This window comes from Mobula hypostoma, chromosome 18, assembly GCF_963921235.1.
Source record: "Mobula hypostoma chromosome 18, sMobHyp1.1, whole genome shotgun sequence".
NCBI classification, from domain to species: Eukaryota; Metazoa; Chordata; class Chondrichthyes; order Myliobatiformes; family Myliobatidae; genus Mobula; species Mobula hypostoma.
Window position 1 is genome coordinate 49,346,424 of NC_086114.1, and position 22,370 is coordinate 49,368,793.

Consider the following 22,370-nt stretch of genomic DNA (forward strand, 5'->3'; position numbering starts at 1 on the left):
TATTCCTTTGACTCTTTGAAATAGCATTTAATATTGATAGTTTTTATTCATGATTTAAACAAGCTTTTATAATCAAAATGCAATTAGTTTTTAACTTTCCAAATTGACTTCATTGTAAAATCGAAGGTTGACTCTCTAACTGTGAGACTTATTTAGTTCCATTGATACTATGGATTAATGAATGGAGTGGATTAACTGCATAAGATTTTAAAAGCAATGTGTCCAAATCTGGTAGATTAGATTAGATCAGAAGTATTTCTTCATTCTTTGTGTCAGAAAAGTTGAGTCATATATAGTCATTTTAGTCAACTGGATATATGTATTGTTTGGATGTAAATCAGTGATGGAATGCTTGACGAAGTCATCAAAGATCTTTGACGAGAATTGGTCACACTGTTCCTGAATATAAATGGACCATTCAATTAATAGTGTCTTCATGCAATTAGTTGTCAACAAATACATAGAAGAGCCATAAAAACTGCAGAAAATGTACTTAATACAGTATTAATAGCTTCCTCTGGTTATATATCCTGTACAGTAGATGAGGTTATGGACAGTTTCAGAATTGATATCAGGAAACGTTTATTCAGGCAAAAGTAAATATAAATGGGCACACTATCAAAGTCCCAAGAAGTTCTTGAGACTCAAAATTAAGATTAGTATACTTCTATTAGAGAAAATTTTTTTAAAAATAGCGAACTAAGGCAGATTGCTCATATAAAGTACAACCATAAGCTAATTGAATGGTAGAACAGGTTTAAAGGGTTGAATGGTCCATGCAACTTCCTGAATACATCAAGCTAGTTTAAAATATATAATTATCTCTTTGGAAAATGTGTTTGAGGTTTTAAAGGGCATGGGACCATTCCCGTAATGTAATTTTTATGTTAACAATGAGGCTGGGTAGTTAAACTCAGCTGTAGTTAACTTGGGTTTGGGTTCTCATGGGCAGATTTGGTGTGTTTTAGATCATTGCCAAACATAATTGATGGGTTTAGTTGAACATTGTAGTTGCATTATTTTGTAGAACATTTGCTGGTAACTGGTCACTTATTTTCTTTTTGTTTATCTAGTTAATTGTAATTGATAGAAATCCAAATAGTTTCTCCCCTTCTGAAGTTTGCTTATTTCTTTTTATCAAGTATGTTATTAAAGTATTTTTTGCTGCTTCATGGAGTAAATTTAGACCATGGTTTTTTCAAAAACTGTATTCCTTTCCTCACCAGAATTTTATATATTCTGTTGTAATAGTACTTTTAAAGGAAAGGAAATATCATGTATCCTAGTTATTTTGGATTGAATGGTGAACTGTATTGAAAGGTGCCTGAAATGCCAGTTACCAGAGCTGTTGAATTGTAAAATGACAGATAAGCAAGCTTGGACTGATGAAGCATTATTTGAAGTTGGAATGGGTAGTTAGGTTTATGAAGACTAGAGAGAGTAACATTTGATTTTTGAATCTCACCAACCTGCTCACAGATGCTACTACAAATTTCAATAGGTCATTTTTTGAGCAATTGATGGTCAATATTGTTTTAGCATCAGCATTCATTATTTCAAGTGTGCACTGAACATAGCTAAAGGTGTTTTGGTTACTACTTAACCTCAAGTTCAACTGAACTCCAAAATACCTTGCTGGTACTACACCTTTCCTATGTGCTGCCAATTTGGTTTATCAAAAATGTTGGACCATTCCCTGTACAGTGTGGCATTGCAATCTGAGCATTTAATCTGTTTTAACATTCAGAATAAAATACATTTATCTTTTTAAAGTTTATCAAAATAGAGTGTTAGTGAATCTCTGACTTGCATTATTCTCAGTAATGTTTTTGTTTTGTGGTTCTAGTTTCTTACAGAATTGTTATAGCCTAAAATAGTTGGAGGAGTAGGCTAGACAGCTCTCTGGAGCTTGCTAGATCATTCAGTAATCCTGAGCAGTGTACATGATTATATATGTCATTGTCTCTTAATTTTAAAAATACAAGTTTATTCAAATTTATGTAATGACTGATCATCCATAGTTGCTTAAAAGTACAAAATTCCCAAGATTCATGATTACCTGCGTGTTGAAATTTCACTTTGTCTCAGCAATAAATGGCTTGACCTTGTCTTTAACTACTCCCATGTTAAATTTTCTAAACACAGGAAGGAGCTCTTTATAAAGCCCTCAGAATTGTGTATACTTCATTGAGATCAGCTCCATTTTTTCTCAACTTCATAAAACAGGATTTTACTTCATTGGCTCCTACAGGATAATAGGACATTTAAGTCATCAGTGCATTTGTGTTACCAGTCCTCCTCCAAAGCAAGAATGATAATGGTAGAGGTTCTCGGTTCTCCATTAGAATAACCTTCCTATCTCAACTAATTAGGCATATAATGTATTTTTGTAAAGCTATCTGGACCTGAAGACTTTATTAAGCCTTTGTGCAGTCTTTGCCTTTGATGTTCATGGGTATTTGAGAGATGAGAGAAAAATACTTCAAAACCTGGTTACCTCAAGAATGTAAAAATTCCGATATATACATGATGGAAGTTTGGGAGAATTTGCACTTCATATGCTAGACTTGGTAATTCAATATATTTTTGAACCTAAGAGCTCAAGTAGTACTCAATCTGGAGCACGCTAATAGATAGCTAGAATGAACAGGTAAAGCTTTTTGATGTATGTGCCTACATCAGTAATGGTACAGAAAGTAAGGCAAGAAATAAAGCAATGCTCATGTTTTTTTTAGAACCTCCTCCTTGAAAGATACACACTACCCCAGTTTTTTTAATGCTCCAGATTATACAGTTCCCTCTTCCAGACATGGATGCCATTTCTCAGTTTTTTTTACAAGAGCAGATAGCCAAATCGAGATCTTCAAACTAGCGTCTAGATTAGAACTATGGTTTGTATTGATATTTGTCGGTTATTGTGACTTCTTTTCTTTCCCTCAATTGCATCATACCCTAACACTGGTGGTAAGTGAGAGAATTGCATGCTCGAGTTTGTTTCTCCTCAGCTTCAAGTCTGAAGTGCATCAGTTCATGATGTTGAAACTTTTTTCCAAGTCCTCATCCACGTTCACAACTTTTTTTTGGTATCTTCCATTCAGTTTTTCTGCTGCCCATTTCTGGATTTGTAGTTCTGTTTTCCTTTTCTTTTTAGATTCTTCGTTTGAGTTTTTTGGGTTTAGTCTGCTCTTTTTCTGTACTGGGGATGTTACAGGAGTTGGCCAGAACTAATGGCCTGTAAACCTAGAGTGCTCTTAGGTTTGAACTAGCTGTCTTCTGGGAGCTATATGGCTTATGATGAGGACTCCAACCATGCGATGGTCTGTATCAGGGATATTACACATCTGCATGTATCATGGCAGATGGCTAGTGTAAAAGCTGAATTGTTTTTGGTGCAAATTCCGCAGGGGTGATATGGTGAAGTCACAAATTAGGAATAATTCTAGCCAGTGTAGTATTGAATTAAAAATACTCTTGGGTGTTTTTCAACTTTCCCATAGCTTGCATTTCTTATCAGATCAGACACCCCAGTTTCAAGAATCCGTTCTAAATTATCATTGCCTAATGCATTATATCTGTACAGAAGATAATTTATGCATGTGTGTTCATGAATTTTGAAATTAGATGATAAAAAGGAAATCAAATTCACGGTAAAATTGTTTGGATAATTGGGTCAGTTGGTTTTGAACAAATATAGTAAGACTCTATGCATATCAATCTTGCCTATTGCCGAAAATAGTCAAGATTGAATGAATAATCTTAAAATGAAAGAATTACTATCCAAGGCCAAACTTTTTTTTTGTCTATTGCATTAACTATAGAAATGAAGTGTTCAAAATATTTTGAAGTTATATTTTTTGTCAAAAGCAATCTTTTATCTGTAAGAAATGCAAAGTGGGATTTGGCAGATGTATAATGTTCAAACGTTTTCAATCAGGTTTACGAATTTTTTGCCCATTCAAGTACAGTTGCATTTCACTGATATTGGAGCCATACCATAGCTTAATTTAGATGGATAGAGTAATTACTGTGCCTGAAAAACGTTTGTGTGAAATTTACTGTAGAAGCTCTAGGTAAATGAGTTTCTGTTACAACTTGGCCTGAACATCTCAATTGGAAATAAGTGATTCCTCTCAATAATTTTTGAGATCTGCACTTGTACTTGAAGAATATTTCTTAAGTAGAATACGCTCCTTTTAAGATCCAACCTGCATCTCTGCATTTTTAGGAGTTTAGGTTGGTTGCAGCTTTTTTGTAAATCTTAGCCTGGGATAGGAATTATATATATAATATATATATATAAAAAAAAAGAAGCACGCACTTTTGCTCCCTGAGGCCTTTTAATTTATGAATTTTGCTTGGCTCCTGAGTTTAAAAGGAGTGTACTGTACGTTCCACCATCCTACAACCACCGAAACCCCTGTGCTGGATTTAAGTAAGCTTAAATTCCATTGAAACAATCATGCATCATTGAAAATAAATAATTCAGTTTTTACAGATGATAAAAGGTGCTTTTTAATCTGCCATGCAAGTCTTCTGATGCAAAAAAATTGCCTGGTCTTTTGTCCTATCAAGAGTCATATAGCTCATTGATAATTTAGTCTACTTTAGCAAACTCTGGGGATAAAGAGCAGGTGGTATTGGGGAAACAATCCTATATACTCTAGTACTTATCTCAATTCCTGATGCGTCTCTTGATATGCATAAACTGTGTATATATCTTCACTATTTTTGCGACACTGATGTCTGGTTGTCTTAACTGGTCTAGTTTTCCTTGTACACTGTTAACAAAGCGTCTTTGCCAGTGACTGAGACCTGTGGCCACTGGTTTGTTGCTGGTGTTTCTCGGCTGTGAGCTGTTGGTTTGTGGTTTGATTCTTTTTTCGGTCTTCCCAGACACTTGTGTGTGCTGGCGGTGGCTTCCTCTCCGTGCATCAAGGTACAGATGGAGTAATGGCACTTTCACAGCCCAGGAAATGTCGCCATTACTCCTAGTGCGTGCTGTCAGGTGGCTGCGTTGCAATAAATCTCCATACTTGCTTCATGTACACCAGACACCTTGTGGAATCCTGCTTAATCCATTGGGCATAATTCAGGATTTATCCGGAGAACAATCCTATATTACTTTTGTTTCCAACCACCTCATAATATACTTTCTTTGATTGAAAGAAGTTTGGTCAGCCCATTAGAAATGATTCTTTCGAATATTTCATCTTTCACTTAAAGACAAATTTCTGAACACCTTAAGTCAAATTATTTTATAGTCAGATACAAAATCAATAGCAAATTCTTTTGCTCCACTTAAAAATAAATAAGCTTAAGAATGCTAGATATTCTCTGCTAATTGCAAAAATGGGTTTGACAAATAATTCTATCATGAACAGACATAAAATCCTGTGTATAATATAAATTTGCAGAATAATTCATGACCCTTCAGGATTACAGTTCTTGATATTAATAATTTCAAAAAATATAAATGATTCATGAAGATTAGGTTCATTTAGTTTTGTTAGTATACATTGCTGGCCCAACTGAAATAATTCTGAGATCATTGTAGTAGGATTATTGTCAGAAAACAGTAATTGTTACCTTCAAAGTTTCTTGCATCAGCCACTTGTGTGAAATATACATATAGTTACACATATCTGTATAATTTTAAAGAATTACCTTCAGTATGCCCAGAAGCACCTGAAGCCTTGATACCACTGCAGCACTTTTGTCTACTTTCCCTCCATCTTTCACTCTCAAATCTATTGTGCTTGTACTTTATATACTATTTGTGAAGGCATTGGCTTCCCCCATTCCTGCCCCTGTTTTCCTTCTCACTTCTTGTCCTGCTTTTGTTCCTCACTTCACTGGTCCCATCACTTTTCACCTTTCATGGATACTCGCTATTGCCCTGTTTCTTTCCCTTCTGCACCCCCACCACCCTCTGCCCCACAAATTCTATGTGCTATTTTAATCAAAGCTTGTACAGTAAGCCATATTAAGCAGGATTCCACAATCAGATGTTGGATTATGTCTTCTCATTGGTCTAAAGCAGTGAACGACTGGAACTTGGGGACAAGATGAACATTGAACTTACATGATCTGTCCATATAGTTGCAGTATTTCATGATGAGCCTAAAAGGTGTTAACTGACCATGTAATAACTTTTATTTTGCCATTTGAATGTAATGATTTAGAGACTAACTCCATGACAAATTCTATCGTTGAAGTAGAGCTGTGAGAGGCATTTGGTGCTAACACTAATTTTTTTGTTGAAATGTCTAACATTTTTTCCTTTATCCTCTTTTCCTCCCATTTTCCCCTTGCAAATTCACAATTTGACTGCTGCAGATGATGAGCCAGTTTCTGGACCAATGTAAGTATACACTGGTTATTGATATTTATTACATTTGTAAGGATGTTAATTTAAAATGACTGTTCAGCTCGAGTTTCAAGTGAGTGACTAAGTGACTCCTCCTCCACTCTGTCGTTCACTCTTCAAAATTAGAGTTGTCAATTCAGTGTGAATTTAGGGAGTAGCGTGATTTCTTAGTGCTGAGTTAAGATTGCCCAATCTTATTTCCTCAAATAGTAAATAGTCATGAAGTTATATACTATGGAATAAGGTCCTTTGACTCATCTCATCCATGCTGAAGAAAATGCATTCCTGAGCTAGTCCCGTTTGCCTGCATTGACTCATATCCCTCTAAGGTCTAAACCTTACCTACCCGTGAATCCATCCAAAGATCCTTAAAATGTTGTAATTGTACCTTCGTCTACAAGTTTGTCTGGTAGCTCGTTCCATATACACATCACCTCTGTGTTGAAAAAGTTTCCGCTTGGGTCTGCTTTAAATCTGTCACCTGATAAAAGGTCACAGCTTGAAATGTTGTTTCCATTCCATATGTATTAATTGACATGCTGAGGAGTTCCATCATTTTCTGCTTTCAATTCCGATTCATTTCACCTCACTTTCAACCTGAGCTGGATTTATCTTTCATATCAACCAGAAAACTTATTAATTTTAATGCTTGTTCTTTCTGTTGGCTTGTATACGATATTGAACTCGTATGAAGCTGCAATAGGATAATATCGTGAATTTTTTCCTAGTGATGTAAGCGTGAAAATGTCTCATCCTGTAACATAATTTTTCCCTTCTATATCATCTTTCTGATGTGTTTCTTAACAAGCACCCTGATTAATACTGTAGTGCTATCTGCACCTCAATAATTCTGGATAACACTTTCATCCACATATATCTGTATTAATTCATAAACCTATAAGCATATCTTTTCTTATAGAATATGTAAGAAAATTGATGAATATCTGAACATTTTGATTTGCTTGATATAAAATTCTAATCTGGACCCAATCAATATTAGAAGTTCTTCAGCTGTAATTTTGAGACCAGTTATGAAATTTAAGATGTGGTCCTAGTCACTGAGGTTTTGTTCAATAAAAACCATGATGTCAGTGTGTGCCGAGATCATGCCTCCTATTGATCCTGATAGTTGCTAGGAAGAATAGGTCTGCTGACGGTCCTACATAGTAAGTTAAGCCCCTTTCATAATCAGACTATTGCCTTCTCATCCATTCAGGATGCAATTTCTCCTGTATCTTGACTATATTTCCTCTAAGAAATCATACAGCAGCTCTTTATAGTAGTACAAAGATCTCCTGGTTCACCAGTAAAATGCTGCATGAACTTAAATGTTTTCCATATAACCACATAACAATTATAGCACGGAAACAGGCCATCTTGGCCCTTCTAGTCCGTGCCGAATGCTTACTCTCACCTAGTCCCATCTACCTGCATTCAGCCCATAACCCTCCATTCCTTTCCTGTCCATATACCTATCCAATTTTTAAAAAAATGACAAAATCAAACCTGCCTCTACCACTTCTACTGGAAGCTCGTTCCGCACAGCTACCACTCTCTGAGTAAAGAAGTTCCCTCTCGTGTTACCCCTAAACTTTTGCCCCTTTACTCTCAACTCATGTCCTCTTGTTTGAATCTCCCCTACTCTCAATGGAAAAGGCCTATCCACGTCAACTCTATCTATCCCCCTCATAATTTTAAATACCTCTGTCAAGTCCCCCCTCAACCTTCTATGCTCCAAAGAATAAAGACCTAACTTGTTCAACCTTTCTCTGTAACTTAGGTGCTGAAACCCAGGTAACATTCTAGTAAATCTTCTCTGTACTCTCTATTTTGTTGACATCTTTCCTATAATTCGGTGACCAGAACTGTACACAATACTCCAAATTTGGCCTCACCAGTGCCTTGTACAATTTTAGCATTACATCCCAACTCTTATACTCAATGCTCTGATTTATAAAGGCCAGCATACTAAAAGCTTTCTTCACCACCCTATCCACGTAAGATTCCACCTTCAGGGAACTACGCACCATTATTCCTAGATCACTCTGTTCTACTGCATTCCTCAATGCCCTACCATTTATTATGTATGTCCTATTTTGACTAGTCCTACCAAAATATAGCACCTCACACTTATCAGCATTAAACACCATCTGCCATCTTTCAGCCATTCTTCAAACTGGCTTGAATCTCTCTGCAAACTTTGAAAACCTACTTCATTATCCACAATGCCACCTATCTTAGTATCATCTGCATACTTACTCATCCAATTTACCACCCCATCGTCCAGATCATTAAGGTATATGACAAACAACATTGGACCCAGTACAGACCCCTGAGGCATACCACTCGTCACCGGCCTCCAACCTGACAAACAGTTATCCACCACTACTCTCTGGCATCTCCCATCCAGCCACTGTTGAATCCATTTTACTACTTCAATATTAATACCTAACGATTGAACCTTCCTAACTAACCTTCCGTGTGGAACCTTGTCAAAGGCCTTACTGCAGTCCATATAGACAACATCCACTGCTTTATCCTCATCAATTTTCCTAGTAACCTCTTCAAAAAATTCGATAAGATTTGTCAAACATGACCTTCCATGCACAAATCCATGTTGACTGTTCCTAATCAGACCCTGTCTATCCAGATAATTATATTATCTAAGAATACTTTCCATTAATTTACCCACCACTGACGTCAAACTTACAGGCCGATAATTGCTAGGTTTACTCTTAGAACCCTTTCTAAACAATGGAACCACATGAGCAGTACGCCAATCCTCCCGGACCATCCCTGTTTCTAATGACATTTGAAATATTTCTGTCAGAGCCCTTGCTATTTCTACACTAACTTCCTTCAAGGTCCTAGGGAATACCTTGTCAGGACCTGGAGACTTATCCACTTTTATATTCCTTAAAAGGGCCAGTACTTGCTCTTCTTTAATCATCATAGCTTCCATAACTACCCTACTTGTTTCCCTTACCTTACACAATTTAATATCCTCCTCCTTAGTGAATACCGAAGAAAAGAAATTGTTTAAAATCTCCCCCCATCTCTTTTGGCTCCGCACATAGCTGTCCACTCTGATTCTCTAAGGGACCAATTTTATCTCTCACTATCCTTTTGCTATTAATATAACTGCAGAAACCCTTTGGATTTATTTTCATCTAACTTGCCAAAGCAACCTCATACCTTTCAGCTTTTCTACTTCTTTCGTAGGATTCTTTTTATATATTCCTCGAGCACTTCATTTACTTCAAGCTGCCTATATTTATTGTAGATCTCTCTCTTTTTCCGAACCAAGTTTCCAATATCCCTTGAAAACCATGGCTCTCTGAAACTTTTAACCTTTCCTTTCAACCTAACAGGAACATGAAGATTCTGTACCCTCAAAATTTCACCTTTAAATTACCTCCAATTCTCTATTACATCCTTCCCATAAAACAAATTGTCCCAATCCACTCCTTGTAAATCCTTTCGCATCTCCTCAAGGTTAACCTTTCTCCAATCAAAAATCTCAACCCTGGGTCCAGTCCTATCCTTCTCCATAATTATATTGAAACTAATGGCATTGTGATCACCCGACCTGAAGTGCTCCCCAACACATACCTCCGTCACCTGACCTATCTCATTCCCTAACAGGAGATCCAACATTGCCCCTTCTCTAGTTGGTTCCTCTACGTATTGCTGCAAAAAACTATCCTGCACACATTTTATAAACCCCAAACCATCCAGCCCTTTTACAGTATGGGCTTCCCAGTCTATGTGTGGAAAATTAAAATCTCCCACAATCACAACCTTGTGCTTACTACAAATATCTGCTATCGCCTTACAAATTTGCTCCTCCAATTCTCGCTCCCCATTAGGTGGTCTAAAATATACCCCTATAAGCGTTACTACACCTTTCCCATTCCTCAATTCCACCCAAATAGCCTCCCTAGACGAGCTCTCTAATCTATCCTGCCAAAGCACCGTTGTAATATTTTCTCTGACGAGCAATGCAACACCTCCCCCTCTTGCCCGTCCGATTCTATCACACCTGAAGCAATGAAATCCAGGGATACTTAGTTGCCAATCACACCCCTCCAGCAACCATGTTTCACTAATTGCTACAACATCATATTTCCAGGTATCAATCCATGCTCTAAGCTCATCCACTTTTCTTACAATGCTCCTAGCATTAAAATAGATACATCTAAGAAACTCTCCACCTCTTACTCTCTTTATCCCTCATGGTGCAAACAACTTTATTATCTTTTTCTTCTTTCTCCCCTACATCTTCGGTCTGAGCGCTTCCCTTCTCTGTCACCTGCCCATCCTCTCTCTCACAGTGTCTACTAGCTTTCTCTATTTGTGAACTAACCTCCTCTCTCCTAGTCTCTTCAATTTGATTCCCACCCCCCAGCCATTCTGGTTTAAAGTCTCCCCAGTAGCCTTTGCAAATCTCCCTGCCAGGATATTGGTCCCCCTGGGATTCAAGTGCAACCCGTCCTTTTTGTACAGGTCACACCTGTCCCTAAAGAGGTCCCTATGATCCAGAAACTTGAATCCCTGCCCCCTGCTCCAATCCCTCAGCCACACATTTATCCTCCACCTCATTCCATTCCTACTCTCACTGTCACGTGGCATAGGCAGTAATCCCAAGATTACTACCTTTGCAGTCCTTCTTCTCAACTCCCTTCCTAACTCCCTATATTCTTCTTTCAGGACCTCTTCCCTTTTCCTACCTATGTCATTGGTACCTATATGTACCACAACCTCTGGCTCCTTACCCTCCCACTTCAGGATATCTTGGACTCGATCAGAAACATCCCGGACCCTGGCACCAGGGAGGCAAGCTACCATCTGGTCTCCTGACTGCGTCCACAGAATCACCTGTCTGACCCCTATCGAGTCCCCTGTTACTACTGCCCTCTTCTTCCTTTCCCTGACCTTCTGAGCTACAGGGCTGGACTCTGTGCCAGAGGCATGACCATTGTTGCTTCCCCCAGGTAGGCTGTTTCTGCCCCCCCCCCCCCCCCAACAGTACTCAAGCAGGAGTACTTATTGGCAAGGGGTACAGCCACTGGGGTACTCTCTAGTACTTGACTCTTCCACTTCCCCCTCCTAACCGTGACCCACTTGTCTTCCTCCTGTGGCACCGGTGTGACCACCTGCCTGTAACTCTTCACTCTCCCTGACCAGACGAAGGTCATCAAGCTGCAGCTCCAGTTCCCTAACACGGTCCCTTAGGAGCTGCAGCTCGGCGCACCTGGCACAGATGTGGACATCCAGGAGGCTAGGAGACTCTGGACCTCCGACATCCGACACCGAGAACAACAAGCTTCCCTCACACTCATACTTGCCCCTTTCTTCAATAACAGGAAAAATTGAAAACCAAACCTACTTTGCCTCGCCCGTTTCTGCCTAAGCCCGTTGAGCCAAAACCCTTAAGCCTTCACTCTGCTCCCGGCTCACTCCGCTGCCCGCAAAACGACACTGCCCATTGTATAAAGCTGTGTTCCTTTTAAATCTTCCGCGCTTCACTGCCCGACGTCACACGGCTGCGCAGTCCTGCCTCTCAACTCCGATATTCAAATACAGATCTAGCTCCAACTATTACTCAATAAGATGGCAAGATGGTTTTCTTTTATTTCTTGAATACTGTGCTACTAAACACAAGTTTTTGTTTGCTATCAAGTTGCTATTGTTTATACATCTTCTACAATGAAACTATACTGCTACTTAGTCTTAAAGTGGCCTTGCCGAATTTCAGTGATGTGGGCAAATCTTCCAACAAGCCAGATCTTGCTGTTTGGATAGCTGTCACTATCTGCACCCACTTCATGTCTATATTTACCTGGCCCAGATACAGAGAACCTATATTACTGACCTGAAGCAACACACATCAAAGTTGCTGGTGAATGCAGCAGGCCAGGCAGCATCTATTAGAAGAGGTGCAGTCGACGTTTCCGGCTGAGACCCTTCGTCCTGACGAAGGGTCTCGGCCCGAAACGTCGACTGTACCTCTTCCAATAGATGCCGCCTGGCCTGCTGCGTTCACCAGCAACTTTGATGTGTGTTGCTTGAATTTCCAGCATCTGCAGAATTCCTCGTGTTTACTGACTTGAAGATTTGCTTTATTGCTTCTGACATGCACAAAGCTGGGCAAAGGTCTTCTGATTCTCTGGAAACAAATTTATGGCTTTCAATGTTCTTGGTGATACTATGTCAACAGCAGCATTGAGGGGAAAGTGGGTTTAAGGTGCTTTTTACATTGTTTTGTCAATTTAATGAAGGATTAAATTTTGCAATATATTTAAGAATGAGTTAAACATTTAAAATTAAGATTTTACAAAGTGAAATTAGCTAAAACTGCTTAGATTTGAGCTCTGTTGCAAGTCTCTGTGACACTTATTCATTTAGTTCACAACTTTGTTATTTGAGAAGGCATATACAGAGATGCCAAACTTCTATTTAATGCCAAAGGATACATTTATAGACCATACAATACAGTAGCAGAATTAGGCCATTCTGTCTTATCAGTTCTGCATTCAAACGCGTCATTTTTTCAACCCCATTCTCCCTATAATCCTTAGTCCCTTTACCAAACAAGAACCTATCAGTCCCTGCCTTGATTATGCACAATGACGAGGCCTCCACAGCCTCTGTTGCAACAAATTCCACAGATTCACCACTCATTGGCCGAAGAAATTCCTCCTCATCTCAGTTCTAAAGATACATCCCTTTATTCTGAGGCCGTGCTCTTGGATCCTACTCCAATTTACCAGCAAAATCTGGAAATTAGCTAAATGTAGGGTTCTTTCCTTTGGACCAAGCTGCGTTCGGTGCTAAAATTTTGCTTTCAGTGTTTACTCCTCATATTGAGCATCCAGCAATAAAATTACATTTTTAAATAGACTCCCATACTGCAAACAGATACCTATAGATTATTTTTAATGCAGGAAATACTTTTTTTTAGTGTAAAGCGAGGTTTATGCCCCAAAAGAATCTTAAGGCAACAAGATTTAATTACAACACAAAAGCAATCAACATCACACCAACAATATTGGCTGATTTCCCTAGAAGCATCACTTACAGCTTTCATTGATCTCAGTGGAGCTGCATGAAACAGCCACATTGAGAGGAATAGAGAGGTGAAGTAGGATGTTAAGAAAATTGTCCTTTATTTTGACACATTTTTGGCATCCTAAGGAAGGGTTGAACTTGGAAACTAATTGCAGGTTGTTTGCATCTTGTTGGAAAAGCACACTGGAACAAAAGACATTGCGTTAATTATTCAGTTTAATCTGTTATAACATTTATCTTTGTTTTCATTCCATAATATTAGAGCATTGTTGCATTTGTGTAAAATTACCATAAGTGGCTATTGACTTGTAGGATTTCTTCGTTACAATTTCAAACAGGAAAACTAATTCCACAAATAATCATAAGGATAAGAACTTGCGCCAGAGGAACACCAACTAAACCTTGATTATCAAGTAAGTACTTTGATGTTTGATTTCTCGTTAATAATTTTTACTTAATTTGATTGTACATTTGAGCTTAATATGTCAAAATATGTACCTTAGCTTTTACACATAGATAAGGAATTGGCAGTGTATCAAATCTTGTTCATCACTGGCAAGAACCAAGAAAGAATCCTCTTCCGTATGTGCATTTCAACTGTTTTAGTTTCCCAAGTGGAATATCCCAAGTAACAGTCATCCTTTCAGTCCAAGATGGTTAACTGTTTATTCCTCTCCATTGGTGCTACCTGACCTGCTGAGTTCTTCCATCATTTTGAAAACAGTTCAGTGAAATTTCCCCAAACATTTCCAATTATGTTAGAACATTGTTAAAGAATTTGTCAGCAGAAAATCTAGCTACGTACCTACATAGAGGTTAGAGAAACAGTAAGAGCAGGTAATCTACAGTATTCATTGCTGAATCCTAATTTCAACAATGAACCTCTCACTGTTTTAACCTAACCAGTTGTCCCATAGGTAATGAGGTATTTGAAATGCTCTTAGAATTGTTATTTTAAATGGTTATTAAACTGCACTTATTTGAGCAAATTAATTAGCTAAACTAATCAGTTTTGCTAGGTGGCTTTTTTATGTACTGAGACCTTGTGAACTGTTACCTAATGTCTCATGACTGGAGACTTTTTTTCCTAGAAAACTATTCTATAGTTCTGGAATCCTACTTCCAGTAATCTTTTAGCATCATTACCAGTGCTTCAGTATATGCGTCAGATCATGGCTCAGGTTATATTTTCTTCGTTAACAATTAGTTTTGTCAACTCTGAGCCTTGTTCTGTGTCCATCCTTATTCCCAATGCAAGTCATCAATTTAGCTTTTGGAAATGAGCTGCTTGAATTGCAGCATTCTATTAATAAGCTCATAAATACCCTTGAGAGGCAGTGCCTGATGAAGTAAAAGCACTAGGGATCCAAATAGAATGATCTGAATACCAAAGGATGTGATGAGTCTTCAGGAATCCAACAGAATCTTATTTGAAGGACATAAGAGCATTACTCAGTTTGTATATCTTCCACATGTTCTTGTCAGGGATGTTCACAGCAACTCCATTCATTTTTGGTTTAGTATGATGCAAGTATTTCTGGCATTGCTAAATGGTGCAATTGATAAGAATGAAGCAATCCCAGAATCATGGAAATGCCCATTGAGTTAAATGTTCGACATTGCTCCTGAAATTACTTCTAGATTTTCATTTCAAGAAATTCCACACTTGTAAACTCTACAAATCCAAGCCATTGAGATATGCAGCAACATTTAATAAATGTTCTCCATTTATATCTTCAGTTAATTCGATGCTGGTATAACATGGTTAGAAACTTCTACAGAACTGAACAGTTAATGCTGGCCTTTGCCATCTCTGTTCTGATCACTGGTACCAAGTTGATTAGTTTCATCTTTGTTTTCAACATCCCTGCTACAGGAAATTCCCAGCCACTACTTGTCTAGATTGCACTGTTCAGTCCAAATGTAAAGTCTAGACTTTCATAGCATTTTTTCCTTATAATTGTTAAATACATATACTTATCATATCTTACTGGATTTTCTGTTGTAAAATCAATCTTAGCTATTCTTGAAAGTCATGTTGTTTTCTTTGTGGGGAGAAAACAAAGTTTAATTTGTTAGACATTCAAAAGACTAATTGATCCTTTTTGAACTTCAACAGGATTTCAGAAGACTATGTCATTATCAGATAGTGGGTTTCAGCCGAGAACACTCACACTCAAGTTGTGTTGTCCGAATGGGGCAGGTTTTAACTTGTTTGTCTAAGCAGGAATAAGATGACTGTGTGAAGCATGTTTTGCCTTATTCAATTTCTCCTAAAGAATGAAGTATTAAGAAGATTGCTTTGCAAGTTTAATTGATAGGGTGTACCTTGGGTGCTTAATGTGCTGTTTATGCTTGATTTTCTCATCCTTTACCCACCCTTAACTTGCTCTGTGATTCTAATCCTACGGACAAATCATGCATGCAGTGCTTATTCCTGATATGCTCATTTGTACATTGCTATTTAAGCAACACTCCTCATTGCAATCACTGTCATTCTTTCCTTGAACAGCTAAGAAATTAATGTCACTCAAATAGTGTTTGTTTTAAATTTGTATATATTGCAGATCTTAGTGCTCGCTAACTTGAAACATATAATATATAAATATATATCTCCCGTTCCACTGATCAGGTAGAAATTAATGTTGAAATATCTAGTTCTTCCACTGCGATCCATTTCGAAAACCTGTTCTTGATGTCACCTTTTTGAATAGTTATCGCATGGTTGTGCCCTAGGGCTTGAAGGATTATCATGATTAGTTTTAAATTTTAAAATATCAGTCAAAAATCTGCCCTATCTTTGGATACGTAGATCAAGCTTTAATGATTTTTTTAAAAATCAAAATGTGTAAATGCATGAGTTTGCAGATTTTATTATTTGGTTATAATTTAATCTAGATCATTGTACATGCGAACCCACTGTGATTTTTAAAAATAAAAAAACAAATATTACATATTACAATGCATGAGGTTTGATGAAGAAAAAATGTCTGTTTTATTTGAATGTGTGTTTCTTGGTCACAGATTTGCACATCTAAGAAACTGATTGCCAGCCAGTGCAGACATTGCAATAACAGATGCCAGTTCATCTAAGCATTCCAAATATCCACTGTTGGCTTACCAGGAAGTTGTTGGAGTTTCTCAATTGAAAATCCTCATCATCTAATGACTAAATTAGTCTCAATTTATTTCTTCATTTACATCATAAATGAAAATTCTTGAATTTTTTGCCCATTCTTGTATTTTCATTGATCCCATATTTTGATAATGTATCTCAGGCAGTCAAGGAATGGCCCAAAGAATTGTCTAGACTTTCACATTGTATTGGCATTTTTAAGGAAAGTGATTGGGTATAATACTTCCTGTTCAAAGTTCTTACTCATTGTTTAGTGGGAGATTACAGGTGATGGAAATGCAGAAGAAGACATATCTCTTACCCATCAGAAAATATTCAAGTGATATCGTTGGATATGTTCCCTCCTTCCTTTGCTTTGAATCTTGCAAACTTGTGTCAGTTGGGTTCAAGTTTGGCTGTGGAGAGTAGGTACATTGTATGCACTGGCACTCCAGTGATGCCTTATCAAATTACACAAGAACCGATTTTAGTCTGCACTTGATTAGAAGAAAAAGATTTCATACAACTATTGAAAGAGTAATAGAGGAATTCTCCAGGAATCTAAACTAGCGTTTATCCTCTGCCCAATATGAACTCAAGCAAGTAATCCAGTTATTTATCTCATTGCTGAGCTGTCATAACCTCAGTGATGAGGTTTTGCTTTGCTGATGCCTGAAAGCCAGCGGTGTCCCATGAAGACAGGATGTTTGAAAGAATTTTAAAAAGAAATTGTAATTTGCATCTGAGTCAAAAAAAACAACCAGAAATGAAAGACCACTCTTAAATGCAAACCTGGATCTGACCAAGTATGATAATTATAACAGAACACTACAGTATTAGATTGTATGGTGACCTGTATTAGAATGCAAACCAATTGCACAACCTTGTCTGTGCTGCTATTGGAAATTAATGCCATTCCTACACAACCTGCAATCTTCTTTAAAAAAAATTGTACCTGGTATCACTAACCTTTTGGGGATGGAGGTACATTAAAACAATATCTCCTTGTTTCCTTCTCGCCAATACCTTGTATTTGTCCTATGGTTATTTATACTCTTCCAGTGGAAGCATTTCCTTATTTACTCTTATGAAGGCTTCTTTACAATCTTATCTTTCTCTGCTCAAACATCAACTTCTCCAACTGCCATGTAATCAAAGACCTTCATTCTTTGTCCTATTTTGTAAATGTTCTTTGATTTTCTGTAGTACAATCAAATAACCTAATCTTGATCTGGTACCTGAACTAACTGCCTCTAAAGACCCAATCAAAATCAGTGCAATTGTGCTTTCTTGTATTTATTGTATGCATTTCCTATACTACTACAGTTTCTATAACTTAAAAGAAAATAACTGCATATCCTTGTGTTAATGAAATTGTTGGCTTCTCATGTATCAAATTTATCAATACACTGGTATCAAATCTCTTATCATGCTTTCTACTCAAAGCAGTTACTTAATTTACATTTATTATAATACTATTAATGTTTTGGGGCTTTGTATCATTCACTATTTTTGCCATAACAAATGGCACATCACTGTGCATAGAAATACAGCATACCTGGAGTGCATTTTGTTCAGCTTTAATTTATAAAATTCTGTACAAGTTATTTTGTACAAATTCATGCACTTTGTAAGTATAGGAATAGCTATGCAGATTATATATAGTGCATTCCTAAATTATGTATGTTTTTTTCTCCCACTGTTGACTTGAATTATGATGGCTGCTCCCAACATGAGCATATTAGAGACTTTGGTGGCTGCTGGTGAGATTAATCATTCAGAACCTTTGGTTTTGTTAAAAATAGTACTGATCTCTTTTAAGGCAAGTTCAATGTAATTTACTGACTTTGTATTCAGAACTTGCCTGTAAGATTGCAGCTTCCAACTTGACACACTTCTTTACAATCCTGTATTGCACACTCTGTTGAAGAAGAATAGTATGTCAGTCCAAACCAACTAAAACTTGATAGCATGGGCCTTTTGGCCTACATTGTTGTGCAGACCTATATAAACCTCCATGATCGATCTAATTCCTCCTTCCTACATAGCTCATAACCCTCTTTTTTTTCCATCTAAGTGCCTATCTAAAAATGTCTTAAGTGCTCCAATATATCAGTCTCAACCACCACAATTGGCAATGCATTCCAGGTACTTAGCACACTCTGTTTTTAAAAAAAAAACAAACAACAACAACAAATACCAATGATATTTCCTTTAAGCTTCTCTCCAGTCCCTTTAAAAGGATGTCCTCTGGTATTAACCATTGCTATCCTCTTATAATATTATACATCTCTATCAAGTTACCTTATGGTTCTTCCTTCCAAAGAAAAGAAAGCCCAAACTCACTCAATTGTGCCACATAAGACATTCTCCAATCCAGACAGCATCCTGGCAAATTGCTGATGCTAAAGGCTGATCCCCCCAGTGGTTAAATTCTAAATTGGGCCTATCCTCAGTACATTATGAGAAATATTGTATAGAATGCAATCTTCCATGGTATGTGATTCACCATGAACTGTGATTATAGATATCTACCAGAATGAGCCAAACATCAGGATTTTTGAGAAAATATTCAAGGAAGTCAATACAAACTTACAAAAACATTTTAATTTAGCTTTCCTTAAACAATTAATATTGTTACAAGATATTTTAATATAATTAGTTCCAGGAAGTTCTTGGGTGTAATAGGAGATACAACAATTGAAATAGGAATTTACATCCCAATTAATAACTGTCTTCATCTATCACCGTCAACATCTTGTGATCAGCTGAAGTGGTCTGCAGCTCAAGTACGGTAGTGGGCAACAGTCTTGGGTATCCTAGATTTATTATATAAATTTTGTTTTAGATGTCTGTTTTTAGATTTAGGTTATGAAGACACGCAGTCCTCTTTTATTGTCATTTAGTAATGCATGCATTAAGAAATGATACAATATTTCCTCCAGTGTGGTATCACAAAACACAGGACAGACCAAGACTGAAAAAAACTAACAAAAGCACATAATTATAACATATTGTTACAACAGTGCAACAATACTATAACTTGATGAAGAAGTCCATGAGCACAGTAAAAGTTCAAAGTCTCTCAAATGTCCCACATCTCATGCAGATGGAAGAAGGAAGAAAAACTCTCACTGCCATGCCCAACCACAATCCGTCTGAGTCATCCGAAAACTTCGAGCCTCTGATCAGCTCTCCGACACCGAGTACTGAGCGCCATCTCTATCCAAACGATTCGACCTCCATCTCGGTTGCCAACAGCAGGCAAAGCCGCGGATTGTGAGGCCTACCCTTGTCTTCCGCATTAGTGTGTCTCAACAGCTTGCTCTCCATATCGCACCAACTTGGCTTGTGTATTATGACGCAGCTGGGATGCAACATCCATGGTCAACCCCAGCCAACAGATGGCCTCATTAGTGTATCAGTAGAAAAGTGCAAATTTTAGATTTCCAAATATTCATTTTCCAAAAAATTAAGTGACATTTTATTTTTTCATTTTTAAAAAAGTAAAATTAAGTAATGGACCACTTTTCAAATAAAAACTTGATTACTTTGTAGGTATATAGCTCAGTGCATGATTAAACAAACCAACCAAACAAGTGCTAATGAACAACGAGATGAGTTGAATGAACTAAACTGATTAACTGAAACAAACATGTGTAGAAGGAATCAAATTGGGTGAAGGACAACAAAACTAAAAGGTGAGGGTGTAGAAGATGTGACGGTGTAACCTTCAAATCATCAATTCTTACACCATGGCCAGTGTGAGCATAGCACCAAGACACAAGGTGGTCACCTTGCATTAGCAAGGTCTCTCCCAAGCAGAAATTTCACGGCATACAGGAGGTTCAAGATGTGCTGACCAAACTTTCTGAAGAAGCACAAAGAAACAGGCAAGGTTGAGGATCAGAAATGCAGTGGTCAGCCACAGAAATTGAATGCAGCAGGAGAGAGATACATCAAACTGATGTTTCTTTTGAATCGGAAGAAGTCCAGCACTGTTATCAGCTTTGAACTCTCAGAAACCACTGGAACCCTAGTATACCCCTCTACAGTCTGGAGTGGGTCTCATGGAAGAGTTGCTTCCTAATAGTCATTCTATAGTGGGAAAAAGTCAAGAGACTCACCTATGGACAAACACACAAGGACTTGGGTGCTGAACAATGGCAGCAAGTGCTCTGGACTGACTAGTCAAAATTTGTAATTTTTGGCTCAAACAGGAGGCATTTTGTAGAAGAGCTGAAGAATGCTACATGGATGAGTGTCTGCAGCCAACAGTGAAGCATTCCAGAAGTTCCCTGCAGGTGTGGGGCTGCATTTCTGCAAATGGAATTGGTGGAATCCTCAATGCTGAGAAGTACAAGCAGATTCTCATCCATCATGCAATACATTAGGGAGGCATCTGATTGGTCCCAACTTTATTCTGCAGGAGGACAATGGCCCCCAAACACATGGCCAAGCAAAGTCATAAAGAATTACAGTATCTTCAGTGAAAAGGAGGAGGAGTTCTGCCTCCGAGAACCATGATCTCAGCATCACTGAGGCTGTCTGTGGTTACCAGGAGAGACAGAAGCAAGCAAAACAGCCAAAGTCTGCAGAAGAACTGTGGCAAGTTCTTCAAGGTGTTTGGAACAACCTACCAGCTGATTTTCTTATAAAACTGTCCAACAGACAAGAGAATTGATGCAGTTTTAAAGGCAAAGGTTGATACACACATTGATTTGATTTTGTTTTTTAGTCTACTGCTTACTCTTTATAGTTTTTTACTATTTAGAAACTTTTCATTATTTTTGAAACCAATTTACAGAATATTTTTACATGTGCTTAAGACTTTTGCACATTACTGTATGTGGCACTGTGGAAATTTATGGCGTTCCCTATGCAGGTGAGAAGTCACGTTTCTACTTTGCCAGCAGTAAGTTGTGGAAGAGATGTGATACACATATACAAACTAAAACTTCATTCCAACCAGGAGGAAGTTGCCAGCCACATCAGATTACCTACCTGATCCAGTGGGTTGAAAGACAGAAACAATTTCATGTACATAGCACCTTTACAACACCAAAGAGCTTTATAGCCACTGATGTATCCTTGATCACTGCTGCAGTGTAGAATTTACAGATATTTATTTGTACACAGCGAAGTTGCACAAACAGTTAAGTGTTGAATACAGCTAACTTTGAATACTTTCTAAAACACTGGAATAACTCCCTAGCACTTGAAAGGATCCTTTGGAATCACTGACATCCACCATGCACTGAAATGTCAGCCTGGATTGTTTAACTTGTCTCAGCAGTGGGACAGGAATGTTACCAATTAAGTTACTGCTTGCCTTGTGTGGCCAGTTGTGATCATGTTAGGTAATTGAATTTTAAATCAGGTAGGTATCAGCATAATCTTGGGTGGGGCTGCAGCCTAAAATCTAAACACCCTACATCTGAATCTATACCACAGGCAAATGAAAGATTAGTTTTCCATAAAAATGGCATGAAAAATGACTACTTGTAATTGGTTAATTATTGTAACATGTACTGAGGTACAGTGAAAATCATTGTTTTGCATGTCAGTCATACAGATTTAATCACATCAATATATTGAGGTAGTACAAGGGAAGAGCAGTAACAGAATGTAGAATGTGTTAAGTTACAGAGAAAGTGCATTGCTGGCAGACGATAAGGTGCAAGGCCATGATGAGTTAGACTGTGAAGGCAAGAGTCCATCTTATTGTACAAGAGGTCCATTTAGTAGTCTTATAACAGCAGGGTAAAAGCTGTCCTTGAGCCCAATGGTGGTGTTTGGATATTTTCACGGGGCATT

At 37.7% G+C, this 22,370-nt stretch overlaps 1 protein-coding gene across 2 annotated transcripts in view; it reads left to right on the top strand.

The window, feature by feature from the left end:
* nptnb (neuroplastin b) overlaps positions 1–16,390 on the top strand; it is a 62,770-nt gene extending 46,380 nt beyond the window's left edge. For both annotated transcript variants that reach the window (XM_063070827.1, XM_063070828.1), the window contains 3 exons: positions 6,337–6,361; positions 13,777–13,851; positions 15,558–16,390. In XM_063070827.1, coding sequence (XP_062926897.1) covers positions 6,337–6,361; positions 13,777–13,837 — 86 coding nt within the window. In that variant the 3' untranslated portion in view covers positions 13,838–13,851; positions 15,558–16,390. The remainder of the gene's footprint in view (positions 1–6,336; positions 6,362–13,776; positions 13,852–15,557) is intronic.
* The last annotated feature ends 5,980 nt before the right edge of the window (positions 16,391–22,370 follow it).